The 22,038-nt window shown below is 35.6% G+C and overlaps 3 protein-coding genes and 1 long non-coding RNA gene across 5 annotated transcripts; 2 read left to right on the plus strand and 2 right to left on the minus strand.

Moving 5' to 3' along the window:
- Positions 2,981–4,702, minus strand: LOC18588897 (40S ribosomal protein S11). The gene is made up of 6 exons (XM_018128537.1): positions 4,589–4,702; positions 4,456–4,496; positions 4,251–4,351; positions 3,660–3,804; positions 3,482–3,571; positions 2,981–3,364 (listed from the first exon to the last, which is right to left on the minus strand). Exons 1-6 carry the CDS (start codon positions 4,598–4,600, stop codon positions 3,274–3,276), a joined length of 480 nt encoding a protein of 159 aa, XP_017984026.1. The 5' UTR covers positions 4,601–4,702; the 3' UTR covers positions 2,981–3,273.
- On the plus strand, positions 9,826–12,209 carry LOC108663168. Its single transcript, XR_001929162.1, has 2 exons — positions 9,826–10,782; positions 11,767–12,209. It is a non-coding gene; the product is annotated as an uncharacterized LOC108663168 (long non-coding RNA).
- LOC18588901 (proline, histidine and glycine-rich protein 1) lies at positions 13,549–13,929 on the minus strand. The gene has a single exon (XM_007013614.2). It carries the CDS (start codon positions 13,927–13,929, stop codon positions 13,549–13,551), a length of 381 nt encoding a protein of 126 aa, XP_007013676.1.
- On the plus strand, positions 16,197–20,864 carry LOC18588902 (protein PLASTID TRANSCRIPTIONALLY ACTIVE 14). 2 transcript variants are annotated; one of them, XM_007013615.2, is made up of 12 exons: positions 16,197–16,562; positions 16,671–16,808; positions 17,042–17,167; positions 17,329–17,457; positions 17,816–17,905; positions 18,029–18,179; positions 18,493–18,602; positions 19,208–19,279; positions 19,463–19,568; positions 19,663–19,860; positions 20,382–20,421; positions 20,520–20,864. In XM_007013615.2, the coding sequence occupies exons 1-12, from the start codon at positions 16,368–16,370 to the stop codon at positions 20,596–20,598; spliced, it is 1,434 nt and encodes a 477-aa protein (XP_007013677.1). In that variant the 5' UTR covers positions 16,197–16,367; the 3' UTR covers positions 20,599–20,864. The 2 variants fall into 2 exon arrangements, with proteins under 2 accessions (XP_007013677.1, XP_007013678.1); XM_007013616.2 differs by lacking the exon at positions 17,329–17,457 and having other exon boundaries at positions 16,198–16,562.

Raw genomic sequence — 22,038 nt, forward strand, 5'->3', positions numbered from 1 at the left:
TAGCTTTAGCACGATTGATTTGGAGGAAAAGTTGAGTTACGCAAGCACCGCCCATAACAAAGGCACCAAAAAGATAAATAGAAGCTCATAATTAAATTTAATGGGTATTTCTTTTTATTTTTTTTATTTTTGACATATGCACAGTAATTGAGATAGACATAATGCTTTTCAAAAAAAAAATTGGGATAGAGACATAATAATTTATCATGATTTGGAATTTCGTATCTATTAAGGAAACAATTGAGTTAGAACAGAAAAGATTTTTTTTTTTTTTATATATAGAAGGGAGAAGATATAAAAGAACTTATTACATCATCTTATGCCATGATATTATTTTAAATATTGTAAAATAAATCAAAATGTTTATATTGCTAAAATTAAAGTAAAAGAAAATACAATATATTATATTATTTAAAGAAAAGCAACAACGAATTAGCATTATTTTTCTTAACTATTATGGAACTAATCATGTCAAAATAAAAAAGAAAAAGGAGTTGGCGGTCATTGGTGTTCTAATGACTTCGAATGCATTCGAAAATTTCAGAACTACAAGAAAATTAAAAAAATATCGTCCAATTAAACCAATTAAACCTTGTACGTTTATGCTATTCCCTAAAGGTAGTGATAATATATCACAACATTGGCTCGGAGATTGTTGCCCCTGCAGTAAAGGTCACTAAACATAAAGATATTTCTTTTCTTAGACCATCATTCTTGTCTTTTTGCAATGCACATGTGAAGATTCTTACTACCCATGATGGGAAAAAAAAAAAAAAGAACCATGAAATTTTTACTTTTGTATGGAAGATGGAAAAAAATAATTTAAGGAGGGTAAAAATAAGAATATGATAATGATTTAATTGCCTTGATTTTATTTTTATTTATAAAAATTTAAAATCTTCAAATATGATTTAATAATAGAGATACATATTTGTTATCAAGTTCCAATATTTCTTCTTAAATAAGAAAGAAAAAGAAAAAGTGAAAATTTGATAAACTTTCTTAGTAGGGGAAGATAAGGGCGTGCGTCACCTTCATGCATGTTATTATCAAATCAATATTGAAAATAATGCCTTAATTCTTGTTGAAGATACGTTAAATGCCTTGAAAATAGGCAAGGAGAGATAAGTTCAAGAAAAGCAAAAAGCAGCCGTAAGTCAAGATGTAATGTGTTGATCTAAATTGCTGGCAAGATGAAGCTGCAAACTTTATTGACTGCAATATAATAATAGTCTTTATCTTTGAAGAGCATGGCAGCTAAAGTTATGATGTAATAATTCTTGGGTATTATTGTAATTGACTCTATCTTGTCTGAGCTAACCCCAGAATAAGAAAAGCAGGCGTGGAGTGCGGAGAGACCAATTTCTAATTCGAGTGGCTCATTAGGACAAGACCAAAAGCCGATAATGGTTGGAAAATGCCATGGAATCTGGTGTTGTTGCATTGATACGTGGCATGTTGTTGTCCAACAGTACTGCATTTGTTGCGTGTTGGGGTTGCGAATTCCATTAGCAAAATTATCATTATTTTTATTCCTTTGAAATTCTCCTATTCGTATTTTCCTTTTGGACTGTCCTTAAACCTTAATCCAATGGAAAATCTTTTTCTTTTCTATGGAAATATATGGACAAAAACAAGAATATCAATGCCGTACTGCCTACGGTTGAGCATTTCAGTTTTCATATAGAGATCGAAACGCATCAGTATCAATGTTTTTCATATTTTTTGCTATATAAATAAAAATGTATAAACTTGGAATATATATATATATATATAAACTATTTTTATCAGAAATATAAATGTATTATACTAAATATTTATATGTTCGAAAATTGAAAACAAAAACATAGAAGATTCAGATCCATAATTGAATTAACTTATTGTAGAAAAAAAAATTTTGTGAAAATTATTTTATTAGAAAATTTAATATTTTTATTTAAATAAATAATATTTTCTGTTATTTAAATCACTCTGTAAAACATCTTTTTCTCATTATTTTTCACAAAAAATATTTTCCCATTTCTTACCTCAATGCTATTCAGTCCCTGGGAAAGAGAGAATAGAACGGGAAGGCAGTAAAAGGGATGGTGAAGGAGGTCGACCAAGGGGATTATCTTACGTCCTGCAACCTGCAACGGTTTATTTTTCATCGACCGGTATCAAAATTTTTGGTCATTGCATTTAGGATTCAATTGATTTAGGATTCAAACAAGAAATAATTTAGCCCAACCCTATTTATCTATATCTGTCCAAGAAATAGCCCATCTACTATAATAGTTAGCCAATCCCACTTAACTTGACCCAAAAGCATCAGCCTACTTGCTTAACGAAACTCAAGTCCCAAAAGCCTTCATAATGAGAAATCATTAACAATCCTCTAGTCCAAATTTGATTTCCCCTCCAATGTTTTTCTATTTTCACATTTTCCCTTTCAATTCCGCTGCCTACCTTGAGTTCTGCACATCTGCATTAATTTTTTGGATAGCGGATATTATGATAACATTGGGATGTTATGCATTGATGAATTGATTTGGTGAGTTCCTCGTGAGCATGCAGGCAGGCAGTGTAGCAGTGGTGAAGGTCATGATTTGCTAATTTTTTTACTATAATATAAAAGACAAACCACCAGTCACAACCATGGACAATAATACCGACTACAGGTGGCTTTTCTCTCCATTTGGCAATGAACAAAACGTATGAAGACAGCTGTAGGACAGCAAGACTGAAAACTGAAAACTGAAAATGAGTGACTACAACTAGAATCCTCTCCCCCCCAACGCAACATTGAAAGTAACTTCTGATTTGTAGCAAAATAGCGGAGAGCGGGATTAAAATCACTACTTAGCCGAGTGAAGTGTCCATGAATAAGGGCTGCATAATAGATGCCTCCAAATTAATGTCCAGGTTAACTGTCTTGAACTAGAGTGAGAAATGAAAACACCAGAAAGTTGATCCACAATCTTAAACAAAGTGATAGAAATATTCTTCGAAAGTAAGTTCATACTAATGAATCAAAAATTCCAATTGGAAAGCATGTTCATACTAATGAAGCAAAAATTCCAAGCCTATTTGAGAACCATATATAATAAGGGATATCTTCAAGATTCTAGATGTCGTAATTTAACAAAATCCAAACATAAAAGTGAAAGGAAAGAAAAACAATAGCAAAAAACATCTAACAGTCAAAGTTCTTCAAATCTAGAGGCAGTTCAAGAACTTAATATCTTCTCCATAGATTCCTACACCGAAGATACCACAGAACACACTCACACCTTATATTCCAGTGAAAGCTTTCTTCCCACCACCAGAAGATCCAGCAGGAATCACTTTCAAAACGTTGAACCTCACAGTCTTTGACAATGGCCTGGAATTAAAAATTATTAGACATGAATTACAAACAGCTAAAATTGTCTACCCCTATCTGTAAAAATGATTAGATTCATAGACATTTAATAAAATCCTTGTGTTTCAGAACTTTTACCTGCATTGCCCGATAATGACATGATCCCCTTCCTTCACACGGAAGCATGGAGAAATATGTGCAGGAATGTTTGAATGCCTCTTCTCATACCTAAAAAAAAAAAGGAATTTATCAAAATAACTTCAAAAAATAACTATTCACATAAGAAAAATCCATAAAAAATGAAGCTGTATCATGCCTTTGGTATTTCTTGATATAATGAAGGTAATTCCGTCGAACAATGATTGTCCTCATCATCTTGGCACTATGACAAGTACCAGCTAAGATACGACCCCTGATGGAAACAGTGCCAGTGAATGGGCATTTCTTATCAATGTAGGTTCCTTCAGGAAACAAATACAGAAAAAAAAAAAATTAACAACCAGCAATCATAATCTGGATACCGACAGAACTGTTAACACATAAAAACATATTCTCTATATCCCTTCCAAATATCAGAGTCTTCATGTTAATCAAGCCAAGTAGTAAACCATCATTTCTTTCTTATAAAGTACTATGTATCACGCGTCAGTATATTAGCATTATAAAGGATCCATTATCTGAAATTTCAAAGGTATGGCAATATAGAAATAAAGCAATTACTATTTAGAATGATATTGGCTTTTCCAGCTAACAACAAACAAATGTTTACTCAGCTTACTAAATGCAAGTATCCAAGTAACACTCACAACTTAAATAAAATTTTACATAAACTAAGCATCCCCACCACCTATAATAAATACAATAATAGAAATAAAAATTAAAAAAGGAAACTAAAAAGCCAACAAACCTTCAATAGCTTCACGAGGAGTCTTGAAGCCCAAACCAATGCTCTTCCAGAAGCGGTTCCCTCCCTTTCCTGGTCTCTTCCCTTTCCCAGATTTCTTCGAGCTGAAAACAATACAAAATCAATAAAACCCATCTAAAATAAAAAACCCAACTCGAAAAATGTAAAAAGTTGCAAAATTTTCATGGTTTTTGAGTTTTGAGATTACCTTAAAAACACTTTGGGTTGCTTCAAAAATGCCTTCTCGGTCTGCAAACAAAAGAAAAACCAGAAAATGAAAAGCCAAGCATAGAGGGAGGGAGAGGGGGAAGAAGGAAAGAGAATGGGATCTGAATGTGAACCTGTTCTGCCATGGTTGATGAGCTCTCTGGAGGGAGTGAGGCGCGGCTGCTGCGGGCAAAGAGAAGTAAAAATGAGAGAGCTTTGCTACGAAAAACCCTAACCCTAACTAATAAGTTGGCTTTTCATAAGGGATTCGTTTGGGCCACCTTATCAAGCTGGGCCTTCAAAACTTGGGTCTTGAGATCTTCTATTTGGGCGAATACATGGTTTGTCACTTGATTAGTTTTTCTTTTTTTTTTTTGTTGTGAAAAGTTATTATAAAACAAATGCAAAAAATAAAAAAATATAATAAACTAAATTTGGATAAATAATTAAAATATAAATACCAATATAACATAATTAGTTTATATAAAAGTAGAATAATATGTTTCATTATTTTAAAAAATTACATATTTTATCTATAGTTTTCTCAAAATTATTATTTTCTTTTGTATCTAAATGTACATATTTATCTAGGATATTTTTTTTTTGTTTCTACCTAAAAGGGTAAATATAAAAATTTTACAGTTTACTTCCTTGCATTACCAAACGAGAGCATGAATTTCATCTTCCTTTATCTTTAATTTATTCATGAACCAAGCAAGGCCTTTCTAATGCTCTGTTGCCTTATGACTGGCCTACCTTTTTTCACTTACCTTTAAATTTCCATTACTTAGATGTTGGCTTTAGGAAAATGAAAGTAATAAAGTTTTTAAGCTGCTTCTAATAATTAATTTCATTTTACTCTAGGTTGACTCGCTTGGATATTAGTTCCGCGTCAAGGTAAATCATTCTATTGCTTTACATGATCGCCCTCGAAGAGCATTCACTGAAAAGAGCATGCAAAAGCAAGGTCTAGCCCCCACTAGGCACCCCAACTCAAAAACTGACCAAAGCAAAGTAAATTCAATAGCCATTCTGTTGACCCTAAGCATTTTTCAGATTTTAGGCCTGAAATGGCTACGGGCTATATCAACAACTCTATTGGCATTCTTAGGCGGAGTGCAAATAAAAACATTCACCCTGTGATGGAGATGTATGCTGAACCTATCAATATGGAGTTCTCTGATGCTACATCAAGTGATTGGTCTCTTTTGACAAGCTCTGATAAGGTTTCATTTACAATAGAGAGTACTAGAGACTCTTTCAGTACTGTGGACTATGCTGATGCCAGTAGTGGAGATTCATTGTCAATCTTCAACAACTCGTTTACTCCAAAATCCTCCTCTTACAACACGGTTTCGTGTAGAATCTTGTCAACTAGTAAACCCCAGACTAGGTATATATTAGAGGAGAAGGGTTATGTTTTTGATTCATACTTATTAGCCTAACTTGTGATTAGAGTTCAAGAGAACTTGAAGCAGGTCGGTAATTTTTTGACCAAAATTTCTTTGGATAGTGACTATGGCATGTCTGTAAAATATGGGAGTAACCCAAAAAATGCTCTTGATAGAACTTATGGTCATTGTGAACTATAGCTTGTGAAAATTCCAACTGATTAAATATTGACTTAACCAGCTAGAAGTGTTGCCTCAATTTTCGTTTCAATGCTTTATTGATTGAGTTATGTGGATCGTATTAAAATAACCAAGGAAAGGAATATTCTTGTTATTTTTCAAAAATATTTTTTGAAGATTGTATAGCGCCAGCATTTAAAAATAAATGTTATTCTTTGAATGCTTTAGTCTGTTGATATTGAAATGGTAATGTTAATGCCTCCTTTAATACTTTCCACGACTTCTGCGTTGGGCATTGCGCCGAGCTTAATTATTATTGTTACCCCAAGCAGCAACATTACCCCTCGAGTTAGCGGCACCAGCGTTGTTTCCAAGAGGATTAGCCACACCAGCTTTGTTTCTACGGCCTCGAGTATTGCCTTGAGCAGCAACATTGCCCTTTGATTAGCTACACCAACATTGTTTCCAGGACGATTAGCCGCACCGCATTGTTTCCACGCCCTTTGCGATCTCTGCGCTGAGCATTGCCCCAAGCAACAGCATTGCCCCCTGCACCAGGATTAGCTGCAGCAGTTGCACGACATTCACGTTCCTGTTCCTATAAGTGCATTATAAAAAAAAAGCTATAAAATGAAAAATAATAGTGTAGAAGAAAACCTGCTTTGACAACATATTAGCCAACTTTGTGTAAAACAACATATGAGATTGGAGTTGTAAAAAAGGCTTGCACACATATGCGATTAGAGTTGTTTGAAGGGTAGTGGCATATCATAATGGTAATTTCAGTTCACTATGTACCTAAGGTAGTTTCAGTTCACTGCGCATAACAACATGAAGCCAGCAACTATAGGCAAATTTATCCATGTCTATTAAAATTCTATAATTTCTGCACTTCTCCCTTTAGCTGTCACAACCAAGACATCCTTTGTATCCCTAATAATTATGTAATTTAAAAGGATACAAAAGAACATTTTTGTAAATGTTTTTGCAACTGACGTCTAATATAGTTTTTGCAGTGAGCGATGGGACAATTATGTTGTTTTGGCATGATGAATGGACCAGTGGGTGTGGTCCTGGCTCATGCTTTTCAAGAATTCTTGCTTTGGCAGAGAACAAAAATAGCAAGATTGTGGAATATGGTGGATGGGAAAAGGAAAGATGAGTCTAAAATGTGAACCTTAGAAGTTAGCTTTTTGATTGGGAAGTTGATCAATGAGAGCATTTTGAGAAACTATTGCAAGATTTTCAGCTAAGTAAAGAACTTAAGGACGAGCTAATTTGAGAAAAAGAAGCAAATGGGAACTATACTGCCAAGTCGCTCTGTAAGTATGTCTTGTCCTCGAATGTTGAATATAATGGGCTATGGAAACATGTATGGGCTAGGGTAGCACCTTTTAGGGTGGAAACTTTTGTTTGGCAAATGGTTCACGGTAAGGTAGGGGTTAAGGATGAGCTAGTTAAAAGGGGTGTATAGTTAAACAATTAGTTAGATTGTGTGCTATGTAAGAAAGAGATATGTAATCATCTATTTATTGAATGTAAAGAGTCTTGGATGGTCTGGTCGTGGTGGTGCAAAAGATGGGGGGTTGTTTGGGTTTCACCAGGAAATACTAAAGATTCGTTGGTGGCTTGGAATGGATGCCATATGGATGGTTTTCATAAAAGAATTTAGGAAATGACATTCTTTTCTATGGCCTGGTCATTATGGAAAAGCAAGAACGAAATTGTCTTCGAAGGGAAAGAGTGGGATATTAATCAGTGTTTGGAATTGGCAAAAATTAGAGTTACTGCTTGAGCAAATGCAAAGTAGCCTGGGGAGCACCATCAATTTTAGACATTTATAGACAATTGTCACGCCGCTTTTGTGGAGGAGGGCGGGACAGCCCGATGGCAAGGGCTTGAGGCTCGGGAGTGGACAAGCCAGCTCGAAGAGGGACGAGCAACGAGGGCTGGAACCCCGATTTGGCGCCAAGGGACTTGAGACATCGGCACCCATGGGCGGATGAGAGCGCAGGCCAGTTATCAGATTGGACACGTGGGCCAGCAGACAGGCAGTGTGCCTGGGCCAGCAGGCAGACGGGGTGCGCAGGCGTGCAGGAAAATGGCGAGCAGCAGAGTTGGCAGACTGGCGCGCAGCGGGTGGGCGCGAACTGCCCAGGCAATCTGCCAGAAGCGCGGGAAACACTAACCAACCCGAAACCTGCAGGGCAGCCGTTGCCTGCCATTGGCAACAGTGCCAGGGACACATCAGAGGGGCCCAGCAGAGCTCAAAACAGCCCCTAACCGTTGGGAACTGCCTTGTAGCAGCTCTAAGGGGTCCTAAGTTGTATAAACCTCTTGAGTCCCCTCGTTTGAGATTAATGACTCTTATATTGAAATTTCTATCAATAAAAGCTCTCTTTTTGTTCACTTAACTCTCTTGTGCTTGTCATAATCAATCCTAACTAGCTAACTTGAGAAGGCTGCTAGCCTTTCTAACCCCTTTTAACGATGTAAAGACTACGCCGCACGGGTCAAGAGAAAACCCCGTGACACAATCACCTAGATAAAGGCTGCAAAGGAAGACAAGGCAAGGAAGGGGCGACATCAAATAGGAAAAACCACAGCCAAGTTTCATAAAATTCAATGTTAATGGCTGCGTAGGGCCAAGGGGATAGGTGGTATCTTGAGGGACCCTTGTGGGGAAGCCAAAATCACATTCGCTAAGCCAATAGGTATGGCAGACTCTAATCTTGCAGAGATTATAGCAGTAAGAGAAGCATTGATCATTTTCAATGCATCAAAATGGAAGGATGAATGTGGACTTGTTATTGAAAGTGAGTCAAGCAATGCCGTTAAGTGGATTCAACAACCTGTTTTAGCTCCATGAAGGATTCGAAAGTGGATGCTACAAATTGAAAGATTTAACGAAAAGCTAGCTGGTTGGATCATTCAACATGTGAAAAAGAGGTAAATCATACGGCAGATGCTTTGGCAAAAAAGAGGGGTGGAGCTGAAATTAGAATTATTGCAAATATTCTTGTAAATATCCTTTCTTTCCTTGTGTGTTGAATGGTTGCATGATGGTTGAGGAGTGCTGGAAAAGAAGGATGAAGATTGGTAAAAGAACATGCTGGATATATTACATACATATCACCCTGTTTCTTGAGGATAGATTGGTGATGAATAAACCTGATTATTGAGGTGGGCAAGACAGGTTTCGTGATGGGGATTTTGGTTTTTTTTTTTTTTGAATTTAAGTGGGTCCTTGAATTTTGATATGAGATGTTTTTGTATATGGGATAGGATACTAGATCCTGTTCTCTGTTAATTTGTTTTAGTGCAGTGGAGTGGTGATGATTGATGTTCTTGTACATGAGTATATGGGGAGGGGCTTTTGATGCCTGCATTGCTTTTTGCTTGTGCAAAATGAATGTTTTTTGTCTCGACCTAGGATGTTTGCTCAAAGGTCTTTTGGGACAGGATACTTTTGTATAAGCCAACTTGAAAGGCTCTTTGTAAGGGGTAAATTTCATTCCCAGTATTTAATGAAAGCTTGCTTATGATTTTCCCAAAAAAAAATCATGAGAATGCTAATAGCTAAACAACATCAAGATATATTAAATGTTGTCCTGAACAGAAGACAATTGAGAGCAATTGGAGGTGACATATGGGTTGTTATTGAGTTATTTCGGATAGGATCAATGACTGCCACGTGTTGGCCCAATTGAGAAACACACGGCCATTTCATTCAATTGAAACTTCTGATAATTTATTTTGGTAGAAATGGGCATAACTTTTTAATCATTTTTCCCTTTCTTCCGTTTCTTTGGCCTTTCTTATTTTGCTTTCTTCATTCTTTGGCTTTTAGATTTTTTGCTTCTCCCCTCGATTTCTCCATCCTCCCTTTTCTTTTACTTTTCCCATTCCTTTCATCTTTTTGTCTTCTTTTTTCATTGCTTTTTTCGTTTTTTACTTTTTTTTGGCTTCCTTAAATTGTTTTGGTGTTTTTTTCTTTGATTTGTTTAGTCTTTGATTTGTTCAACCATTGTTCTTCTTGGTTTTTTTTTTTACTTTTTTTTGGTTTTGATTTGTGATATGTATTCTTTTCTCTTTTTTTTTCTTTTTTGCATTTCGGTTTGGCTGTTGTATGAATATGTCTTGGTTTTGTGACTTCCATTTTTTCTTCTGTTTTGATCTGTGGTTTTTGTGTTGCTTTGGTTTGATTGTGTTAATTTGCTTTATGTTTTAGTTTTTCAAGTTGTATTTTGTTTTCATGTACTCATGGTTTGATTTTTCTTTCTTGCAAGTTCTTTTGTTCGACTTCTGTTTCACTGTTATTTTTCAAATTTGATTTTTCTTTTATTTATTCTCTTTTAGTTTTTATTTATGTCTTCTCAGTCGATGCTTTTGTTTTCAAGTTTTTAAGTTGTGCATGTAATGTTTTTTTTATTTGCCTGTTATTAGAAAATTATGTGTCCTGCCTTTTTCTTTTGTTGTTGTTCTATTATTGGTTTCATTCTCGCTTTTGCACCTTTTGCAGCTGACGGTTTTTGTCTTCTTAGATATTGCTGTTTCATTTCCTTGGCTTTTGTTGGTTTTTTGTGTTATTAGCTTACATTTTTTTTAGCATATCTATTTTTCTGATTGTCATGGTTTTTATGTTTCTTCTCATTCCATCTGTCAATGAGTTTGCTGATTCCTTAGCCAAGTTCGGAGTAGGAAGAGAGCAGGATATGATGGTTGTGCTTTGTGATAACTAAGAATGACTTGTCCAGGTACATGGTTAAGATTTTGCTCTGTTGCTGATTCCTGAAGTGGCTGCTTTTATTTGGTTTTTGATTTTTTTTTTTTGTTTGTTGGTTTGCGTTGACGGGCGATTCTCTTTGTGTGATTTTGTCTTTGTCTTTTGAGGGCTGTCTGATGGTCCTCCTTTGGTTTTGGTGGCTTTGTTGAGGTTTTGATTTGTTTGTGGGTTCATTGGTGTCCTGCTGGTATTTTTTTTTGGGTGGATTTATGGATCTGCAGGTGGTTGTTTTCACGCCATTTAATGGGCTGCTTGCTGTGGTTTTCTCTTGGTTTTGTGGCCTTTGAGAATGTTGATTTTCGCATAATTATTATAAGTTAAGAACAAAAAGGAGAATGAAAATTGAAAGGGATTATAGTGAGCATTAAGGAGGAGAAAGAGAAAATAAAAGAAAGGAAGGAGAGCTACTGTGTCGTGGTGCAAGAAGAAGACCAGACATATGCTGCATGGTGATAGAGCAGCTGTGGTTAAGGAGAGAAATTCATAATATGGACTAGCATGGCGATGTTACAAATGGAAGAAAGGATATTTAGGTTTAGGGTGCTCAATTTCCAATTACACTTCTAAACAAGCTTTATACGAGTATTTAATGGAATCAAGTCTAAGTTTATCTATGTTTGAACTTTATTAAAATGAATTCTAGAATTTTGTTCAGGTTTGTGTGTTTATCTGGTTAAACGAATATAAATTAGTTTAACTTAAATCTCTTCAAAAACTATCTGTCTAATGTATTGATTCACTTACATTATTATCTATACAGATTTTAAATATTAATAATTAACCAAATACTAACAATTATATCAAAGTAAACTAGATATTAACAAATCTAATTTCAGAGATATAAAACAAAGTACCATTACAACTTACAAATGAAAATTGAGCTGAATATATATATTCTTCTTCTGTAATTACATCACATGAACTGCAAAGGCTTAATTACATTATCACACAGCAGCGACTCGGGCGAGGTGGTGGTGGACCATGGGGACGTTGAGGATGTGGACCATGGTGTTGATGAGGCCCAAACGGTGGTGCATACGGCTGCGGCGGCCCTGAGTGTGGATGATGCGGTCCATGTGGTGGCCCCGGGTGTGGGTGGTGTGGAGGATGTTGCATATCTTCTTGCACTTACCTACTTAGCTCTTTCTCTTCCCTTCTTATACTTTGATGTGCAGCAAACTGTTCGAGAGAACTAACGAACATATATTGTTCACTGCCGAATATATATACATGAAAAGACAAAAATGAATCACGTTCTGGTTTTTCTATTTAAGATATTTATTTGTTGGTTTCTAATGTATATTTATGGTTATGACTCTCAATTGATTTAAGGCCAAAGAGAATTTTTGTAATTTTGTTAATGAAAAAGGATAAGCCCATCTGTCTCAATTCTCATCATCTTCTCCCTGTAAAAGTTTCATCACCGTCCGCGTCGTTGCTCAAGTTTAAACGTGATCCTTAATGGCCCACATGCTGATAAGATAAGCTGGAGCTTTTGACTTTTTCTCTCGTATGGGACACACTTGCTAGAAACAACATGCAACACACGAGCTGAATTGCAATACGAGAAACAATCTAGGTTGCTATCAACATTATGATTCCTTCTAAATTTTAATATGCAGCATCTAATATACAAATTTTGTCACATTGTTAATGGGATTGATTTCATTAGAAGTCTGTTAAAAATACATTTGACAGCAATTTAATTTAAATGATGAAAAAATTTTCAGATAACTATATTTTCAAACAATTTTTGATGGAAAGTTTCATTTGAATTAAATATACAAAAGAATTGGAATATATTTTTTTAAAAATTTGCAAAAAAATTTTTTTATGAAATTTTCAATGAAACTTTAGAAAATTTGAACAGAAATTTTGAATATGGTAAAGAACATGTTGACATCAGACCAAAATTTATTTGAATACTTGTATAAAATGAAGAGAAAAATGACAAACCATTTGGTTCGGTACTTAAATTTTTGGATTAGTGATTAATACAAGAGAAACAATTCTCTTCTTTATTTTCCTTTATTTATGTATCCACAGATGCCAAGATTCAACTTATAATTTTTAGGATATCGAAAGTGGATGGCTATAATTTGTTAAGCAGCACCGGATATATCAATAGAGCCTGAAAATTTCACATATTGAATGGATACGAGAAGAATGCATTGTGCTGAACGGATATATATATATTTGACACTTCAGAAGAGGAGAATTGGTTAAGGGAACGGGGCCTGAAATCTCAGTTAAATGAATAATTAAACTGATCAAGATTGAAAGTTATGGCTTCGTTTCTAATTAATTGCAATCCTCTGCTTTTAATTTTATAGAAAGTAAATGTTGATATCACATACTTTGTAAAATACTTTCTAATATTTTACTTAATCTCCCTGGGCCTGTATCAGATACAAGTGCAACCGATGGAATTAAGAAGCTCAAATTATAAGGTTAAATTAAGAAGCTCAAATTAATTTGTAACATGCTTTTATAATTTTATCAGATATATCGAAGCAAAATGGAAAAGAACCCCACGGCTCCAGAAAAGAATGTTATGGAATATAAGCAGAGCAAATCTTGTACATATACGGTATTAGTCCATATACGTTTATTTGATTAACATAGCATAACACCCCGTACAAATTAAGATCAGGATTTCACTTTTCACTACTACAAAACATACATGATATAGCAAACCAGCATTTTATTTTAGTAGAACGATAGCATTTGTGCATGCTTAGCAACGTCCGCCATGGCCGCCATGCGAGCCACCACCATGGTGACCAGGACCGCCTGCTGGAGGACCATGGTGACCCGGACCACCTGCTGGAGGTCCATGCTGACCCGGACCACCTGCTGGAGGTCCATGGCCCCCCTCCGGGCCACAACCATGACCAGGACCGCCTGCTGGAGGTCCATGTTGGCCCGGACCACCTGGAGGAGGTCCATGCTGACCGGGACCACCTGCTGGAGGTCCATGGTGTCCACCGTGGTCGCCGCCCGGGCCACCTACTGGATGTCCATCATGGCCTGGTGGAGGTCCTTGGGGACAGGGAGGAGGCGGAGCCTGATGCTGATGAATCCCTGGTGGTGGAGGTCCGTGAGGATGATCGTGCATCTTATCTGCTGTTGTAGTTGGTATCGTTCTCTGCTTTGCTTCTTGCTGGTGCGGTGAAACGGTTTGAGAGGACTATTGGATTTATAGTAGTGCGGTCCTTGTTTTCATTATTTTTTGGCCAGAATGGTCCCAGACTTGCAGATAAGGTTATTACCATGAGAACTTTGGTCGGAGGTTGTTTAATGCATACCTTACACGTTGTTGACGTGACCATTTGTTGGGATATTTCCATTGGTATGTGGTTGTTATTCTCCATTGACATGATGAGGCCAACAACCTTATCTTTCTTAAGTTCTTTCTCAGAAAATGATTTTCATCTCTAAAATTTTATTAAGAATATATTTACAGTGTTTCCATTTATTCAGAAAATAATTAATCCATCATATTAAGCTGAATCTGAGTCTTTAATGCCAGCCCAAAATGTTTGTCTAGAGCTTTTTTTGCCCACTAATCACAAACCAATACAATGCGTCTAGGACAAGTATTCATGAAGTCGTAGCCTTGCAAGCCTGAGGAAACCGCTTAGCCCAAAAACAGCTCCTGTACATGAGCTTGAATCCCTCCAAATTAATTACTACGTGATTTTGTTTTGGCCAAGTGTTATATTCTATATGATATCAAATCCAGAAAACGTGCTAGCTAATTAAAAAAAATTGTGACATTGTTGTCTTGATGTATAAACTCATGACACTAAGATATCAATATAAATAGGTAACCACGTGACTCACTTGATGAATTCACAGTAACCGGAGCTTCAATGTCATGTATTGTGCTTTTGTAGTTTATCAAAATAAGTTCAAGTATTGCCCAATGTGGGAGTTGAGTTAATTATAGCTTATTAAGGTTCGAGGAGTATGTACGTGGTCGGTGAGGCATATTCGACTTACCTGCCATGCCTTTTGCTCAAATAATTGAGCATTTCCACAGACCAAAATGGAATAATATTCAGCCCTAAATTAAAAGGATTGTCAAAGAAAACCAAAATTACCAATTAAAAGCAATGAAACATCATAGTTCATGTATAGGACATGATCATAACAAAGCAAAAATAAACATGCCCACAACGTAAATAACATAGAGCAATATTTATTACTGTAGTAGTAATACTTTTTTATTACATCATATTTACTCGTCACTTAAGTAAAAATAAGATCAGAAAATAGGACCCTAAACACCAACTGGTTAAAAGAGCACATCAGTGAGGTAGCACAAACTATTTAATCCTACGTACCGCTGGCTACATAATTTTACATATGCATTAAGCCAATATGATTAGCAGTGGAGGGATTATGGACGCGGTTTGTGTGGCTCAGCAGGACCTGGTGGAGGCGCTCTGGGACCTGGGCCAGGTGGAGGGGCATGAGGACGAGGAGGTTCAACATGCGGTGGACCTGGAGGCGGAGCATGGGGTGGTGGGTGGTGGGGATGGTGGGGGTCTGGTGGTGGAGGATTATGCATCTTTTTCTTTCAATATTCTCCTATGCTGATTCTCTTTCAGATAGTGTGATGTGGCGTATACGAAGAGCTTGTGAATTTATAGTTGTAAATACCCCCAGGATCACTTAAGGTAACTTAAGCGAGAAGGTTTTTCATCTTTTACAACTACAAGTCAGACCCGCGTTTGGTTTCTGGTAGGTTTCTACCTAAATTTCAAGGAGTTTTCTGGAAGATAAAAGTGCCCTGCAGAAACTTCTTTGCAGTGCTGATGACACATTTCAGTGTGTTGCATTTCCCGTATGCAGTATCTACATCTAGTCTAGCTCCTAACAACGAGTGATATGATTAAGAGGAAATGGGTGCAATCGTCATGGACCATGACCAAAGCTCATCATTAGCCCATTAGCATCCAACTCCCATACTAATTTCCCCCTTTTGGGCCATATGACTAGTTTCTTTTCTTTTCTTTTCTACTTCTACTTAGCTTGCACTTTTTTTTCCCTCTTTTCTAGTGTAGCTTAATAAAAGTAGGCGCATGTACTTTGTTTTTCCTATGCTTTGCATAAAGATATAAGTATTAGATTCTAATACTATATATGATAAGTTTCAAATAAATTTTGTTATTGTTTAGTGATTTAGAAGATATTATTACATACTAAATTTGTATTGAAATTGTTATGAGCATATTAATTTCAACGTAAACATTTGAACTTGAGGCTGGAATAATAAGTCAAAAAATTAGCATAGGTAACTTAGTTTAGGGTGGGTCATAGGTGAGCGAGGCTAGCAAAGATGGGCTGGGCCGGAATGCCGGCTGCGCCACACTCTAGTCTCTGGCTGCGAGCGGATAACGTTTTTGCAACGTATACTACCGGCGCTGGTACTAGTGTAGTATGCTTTTTGAGTTTAGACTAGACCGGAGTCTATTTTCCTAACAAGAAAACGTCAATACTCCACTGCCAGTCTGCCAGCCATGGTTTCATTTTGAATTCTAAAGTCCAATGGCTGCCTCATCCGTTCCCCTTCATCACGTCGGTGGTTGCTTCAGCTATCCCCGCCGGGAAAGGGAATATCATCATGGACGTGGGTGGTCACCAACGCCAAGAGCCAGTTATCCTTTGAGACCCATTAATGCTTCAGTGGAAACTCCTTTTCCACTCTTTCAGCCTCCCCCACTTCAGCAATCTCCCTCTCAGGTAAATGCTCATTGGCTTATCAATTGAATACTTCTGTTCCTTTTTACTTTTGCTTTTGAGTTTTTAATACCTTCCCTTCCTTTGCTATTTTTGCCGTGTTCCTCACAGCTGGAGCCTGCCGACCCTGATTTCTACAAGATTGGTTATGTTCGAAGTATGAGAGCTTATGGAATAGAGTTTAAGGATGGACCTGACGGTTTTGGAGTCTATGCCTCCAAAGATGTTGAACCTCTGCGTCGTGCCAGAGTCTGTTTTTACCTTTTACCTTTTTATCTCTCACTCATTCTTTCCGTTTAGATATATCAAATTAACTTCTTTCCATTCTCATACTCATCACTTCCTGCCTGCATCACCAATTTCGTGTGTTTTTTATTTTGTATTTGCTTCCTAACGAATGGCATACTGTATTCTACTAGTTATAATATTCCAGAATGATATTTTTGTGTTTGGTAACTAAGCTTCTGCACTTGACTGAACAGGTTATCATGGAAATACCTTTAGAATTGATGTTGACAATAAGGCAGAAGCAGCCATGGATGTTTTTCCCCGATATAGTGCCAATAGGTCATCCCATATTTGATATAATAAACTCAACCAATCCTGAGGTAACTGAAATTTTCCTAGATTTCGAACACTTATTTATCCTCGAAGAATTATGCATTCCTTATTCAATTTGGTGAATGCACTAGCACACTATTTAAAACTTTTACAATAACACTAGTCCTTTTGTTCTTTCATTGTAATTTATGGGTATTTCTCTTGGCAGACCGATTGGGATCTGAGATTGGCATGCCTTCTTTTGTATGCATTTGATAGGGATGATAACTTTTGGCAACTATATGGTGACTTCTTACCTAGTGCAGATGAGTGCACTAGCTTGCTTCTTGCTACAGAGGTGTGACAAATTGGAAGATGCGAAGCAACAATCATTTCAATGTTTATTTTCTTGCTTTTACTTTGTTTTGAGTTCTTCATTTAATTTTTTGGCTAAATTACATTTTTGGTCTTCAATAAAATGAGGGGGGAGGGAGATATAATTTAATGAGGGCATAGAAGCATTGGATATGGTAGTTCAACGGCAAAGGATTTCAATTGTTGAATGTCAAATATATGCACACACACACATACAATTCATAATGTTGTGGAGAACTTTAATTTTGGACAAACTGTTTGTTAGCCTTGCTTTTCATAATTGTAAGAGTCACTTATTAGGAAGCAACTTGCTGTACTCACAACTTGCTCCATTCATGCAGGATGACCTCTCAGAACTGCAGGATCCTGGCCTTGCTTCAACTATGAGAAAACAACAACAAAGAGCATTAGAATTTTGGGAAAAGAACTGGGTATAAGCTACCTGTCTATCATATATGGAACTAAGAATTTTCCCTCTCACCATCCTCTCATATGTTTCAAGAAGTTCTTGCTTACTTTAATGATAAATTGTTTGTGTGCTTAACCTCACTCAGCATTCTGGAGTTCCCCTGAAAATAAAGCGCCTTGCTCGTGATGCTGAGAGATTCATTTGGGCTGTTAGCATTGCACAGTCACGGTGCATTAACATGCAAGTTAGGATTGGTGCACTAGTTCAAGATGCAAATATGCTAATTCCTTATGCTGGTAATCTTCCTACATGAGGCTCCTTGTGATGTTGTCAATGTATTTCTTGTCTGTAATGGTCAATCATAAACTAATGCAGGGCCTGGTAAGATTTTACTTATCCTTTTTTTTTCTTTCAGACCATTCTGTAAACCAGTATTCCTTCATTTATTGTCCTCTTCTTTGTCCTAAATGTCTTTGGCCTGTTTTGCATCAGTTAATACCTCCCTGCCTTTTCTAAACTTTGACTGCCTTCACGTTTCCTTTAAATTATTATTTATCTGAGCTGTCTTATATCTTAATATGCTTTTCATGTATTTATTTGTCATGGCAGATATGCTAAATCATTCATTTCAGCCAAATTGTTTTCTCCACTGGCGTTTTAAGGATCGCATGGTTGAGGTGATGATAAATGCCGGACAGAGGATCAAAAAAGGAGATGAGGTATTGGTATTCCATGTTATCTTTTGAATTCTAATTTTGTTGAATTATTGGAGTGAATGGTCTTGGTCCAAGGGGAATTCTTCACTAACAAGGGAGGTCCAACTACCATTATTTGTAGTTTTTTCCCAGAAACATGAACACACCTGTGCAGAACCTAGTGGAGTCTTTTGCCAGTACTAGCTTAATTCATCCAAGTTTATACTCAATGAAATTTGCAACTTTTAGGTGAATAATTGGTTGTTATCTTTTCAGGATTTTTCACATTTCTCTCTTCTCTATGGTTAATTGGCCATTGTCAATATCAGTCTGTCTCAAATATCCTAGACTTTCTTCTTTATAGATTTAAAATTAAAAATCCGATTATGTGATGCACCTTTTAAAATCTAATCAAATGTGTTGGAGTCTCTTGTGGCTATTGGAGCTTATGTAAATTTTGCTTGAAATTATGACTTACTCAGATTTAATACCCTTCTTTGGGCCAAAATATGCCGCCTTCTTGTTGTCCTTGCTATATACCTTGTAAAGCCATCAACCGAATTAGGTCCTAACGATGCTTTTTATTTACATTTTGGGGTTTGTATCCACAATTCCATAAATTTTGGCAGATGACGATCAATTATCTGAGTGGACAGCAGAATCATATGCTCATGCAACGATATGGCTTCTCTTCAGCTGTGGTAATTAGCTCCAATCTTTAATTTTTGATCTGAATATGTAAAGCTGTTTTATATTAACCTGATTTAACAGAATCAGGAAAAAATCTGACGTCCTCGCAAATAAAGCAAAAAAACATTCATCTTGTAATCATATCTATAAGTCAGTTTTGCAAAAAATTAACTCATGAGGCTTGACCATTGCAGAACCCGTGGGATTTAATACCATTCTCTGGAAATGCACATATTCACTTGGATTCTTTCTTGTCAGTCTTCAATATATCTGGTCTTCCTGAAGAGTATTATCATAACAGTATGCGTCATTTTAACTTTTTAGAACTTTTGGAATGAGAATGGTAGTTTTATATGCATAATTCAGCACCTTAAGCATTACAAATTTTTATCAGGTCAGTTAGCAGATAATGGAGATAACTTTGTCGACGGGGCAGTCATAGCCACTGCACGAACATTGCCCACATGGTCAGATGGTGATGTTCCTCCAATCCCTAGCATAGAAAGGAAAGCTGTGAAGGAGTTACAGGAGGAATGTCAGCAGATGCTTGCACAGTTTCCTACAACTTCTGAGCAAGACCAGAAGTTTCTAGGTGAACATATTTCTGTCTTAAATGGGTGGAATCAACAGTCCTTATGCTTGATCCATATTAGAATGTTCAGAATTTTAATTCCTTGAAAAATAATGCGTTCAAGTTTTCATGGTTAAAGTGCGGTTTAAGCTGGCAATATGAAAACTTCTGCTAATAGTTTATTACCATTAGAATTTTAAGATCTGCTACTTATCTTCTGCTAAAATTTAATTACTATCAAAATTGCAGTACTTTAAATTTGAAATCTGAATTATTAGTTCAAAAAAGCTCTAAATCTTCCGCCTTTTCAGTTTTTAGGTATTATGTTGATGCCAATTTTCACTAGCTCTGAGGATTTATACGGTTGTTGAAATTAGAGAAAACTTGTTGTGGAGGCTGGGGATTGAAATGGCCTCTATAAGCATAAAAAGTGTTTTAACTTTAAAATAATGCATGATCATCTTGAACATGGCTAAATTTTATTCGAGTGTTTTTTGGATATATGATGCTGTCTTCTTCACCCCTTAATTTTCTACCAACAGATTCTCTGCCTGAAGCAAGGACGCTTGAAACTGTGATTAAGTATGTGATTTTGACATAACATACTTCTTCTCATGCATTCAGGTTTTAATTCTTAAGTACAGACTGAGTTGAAGTCACTCTTATTCTTACATATGCAGGTACAGATTGCACCGGAAATTGTTCATAGAGAAGGTCATCCAGGCATTGGACATCTATCAAGAGCGAATATTGTTTTAAATGAGTTTCGACTTCATAGGATCGCAGACAGTTTTGTTCAAGAGCCGATGTCAAAAAGCCAATAAATTGCTAATTTAGAAAGAATGATGAGTAGTTGGGAAATTTTGTGAATGCAGAAAATATTATGTCAATCTATCCAAAAGATAAGGTATCCATTTTTCTGTTTCTTCTTGTTCACCCCATCTTATCTGTCTGTATCTTTAGTCATACTTGGATCGTTGATTATTAAGAAGCGGTAATGGAAGCATAATTGGATTAACTGGATATATAGTTTCATCTGAACTTCCTCATTGGTCCATTACAGTAAACGGTTGGGAAAGAATATTGATTGCTAACTGGATTTTCACTAAGTGGTAGATTTGATTAAAAGGCAATTAGCCCCTAGCAAAGAAGCACTCATCTTTATTTGTTTATTGCATTCCATCAATTTTTGTATATTCAAAATATCATTTGTCATTTTATAATCACTAGGATGGTGCCCGTAGCTATGCTACGAAAAAAATCACAAAAAATATTAATTATGTTAAAGTTGATTTCAATTTGGTACTTTTAAAAGAGTTTGTAGAGAAAGCAATATTGTATTAGTCAACTGCATGAATGTCCGGTTTTTACTGATAGAGGAAAAAATAAACTGGTATTAATTGAAAATAATTATTTGCTCTGGTTTCAATTATCGGAAACTTGCATCTACATATATGATTATAAAACAGTTGAATATTAAGAAATGAGAGAGTATATAACATATACTATTGGCAGATTAAGATAAACAGTTGTACAATATAAGACAATCGTATAATATAAAGATTTTATCAATATAAAATAGTTACTAATTTATAATAATATATCTTTTATATATAAAATGAATGGTTAAAGATTGTCAAATTTAGTTGATTTATTTGTTCAATGATGATATGTGCTATGTATATTAAGAAATGAATAAACCTTATTGATTTTTTTATTTTATTTAATGAATTGAATGAATATTTATTGAAATTTAAACATTCATGTCTAAAAGAGATGTCTAAATACTATAAATTCAAGTTCATGTAGAATAAGAGAATATAAAAAAAATAATAATTGTATTTGATAAATATTAAATGAATCTATCCTCTAGGTATTAAAAGTTGAAAATTATTGTTTTCAAGTATTTTTTTTACTGAAATAAATAAAAAAAAAACCCTTCAAATGTAAAAAAACAACGTAACTTTGACATAAGGTGTAAAAAAAAAATTAATTCAATTGATAATGATAACCAATTGACCTAATTAGTTATTTTATTTAAAACAGAATTTATCCAAAAAAAGACGACAATCCTATCAAAGATTATTAGATATATAATAAAATATTAAAAAAATGAACAAAATAATATTATATTATTTTAGCCTTTAAAAAGGTCAAAATTCCAGAATTCTCATCTTCTTCAGCCGTCCAAACCAGTAG

This window comes from Theobroma cacao, chromosome 9 (assembly GCF_000208745.1).
Source record: "Theobroma cacao cultivar B97-61/B2 chromosome 9, Criollo_cocoa_genome_V2, whole genome shotgun sequence".
In the NCBI taxonomy this organism is placed as follows: Eukaryota; Viridiplantae; Streptophyta; class Magnoliopsida; order Malvales; family Malvaceae; genus Theobroma; species Theobroma cacao.

What these genes read in the sequence shown, in the direction of transcription:
- LOC18588897 (XM_018128537.1), bottom strand. An exon ending in TCCTCGTGAAGCTATTGAAG is followed by an intron (nt 3,805 to 4,250) that starts GTTTGTTGGCTT and finishes TGTTTCCTGAAG; the next exon opens with GAACCTACATTGATAAGAAA. An exon ending in TATATCAAGAAATACCAAAG is followed by an intron (nt 3,572 to 3,659) that starts GCATGATACAGC and finishes TTTTTTTTTTAG; the next exon opens with GTATGAGAAGAGGCATTCAA.
- LOC18588902 (XM_007013615.2), top strand. Translation starts at nt 16,368, where the DNA reads ATGGCTGCCTCATCCGTTCCCCTTCATCACGTCGGTGGTTGCTTCAGC. An exon ending in TAAACTCAACCAATCCTGAG is followed by an intron (nt 17,168 to 17,328) that starts GTAACTGAAATT and finishes TTCTCTTGGCAG; the next exon opens with ACCGATTGGGATCTGAGATT. An exon ending in GGATCAAAAAAGGAGATGAG is followed by an intron (nt 18,603 to 19,207) that starts GTATTGGTATTC and finishes AAATTTTGGCAG; the next exon opens with ATGACGATCAATTATCTGAG.
- LOC18588901 (XM_007013614.2), bottom strand. Translation starts at nt 13,929, where the DNA reads ATGCACGATCATCCTCACGGACCTCCACCACCAGGGATTCATCAGCAT.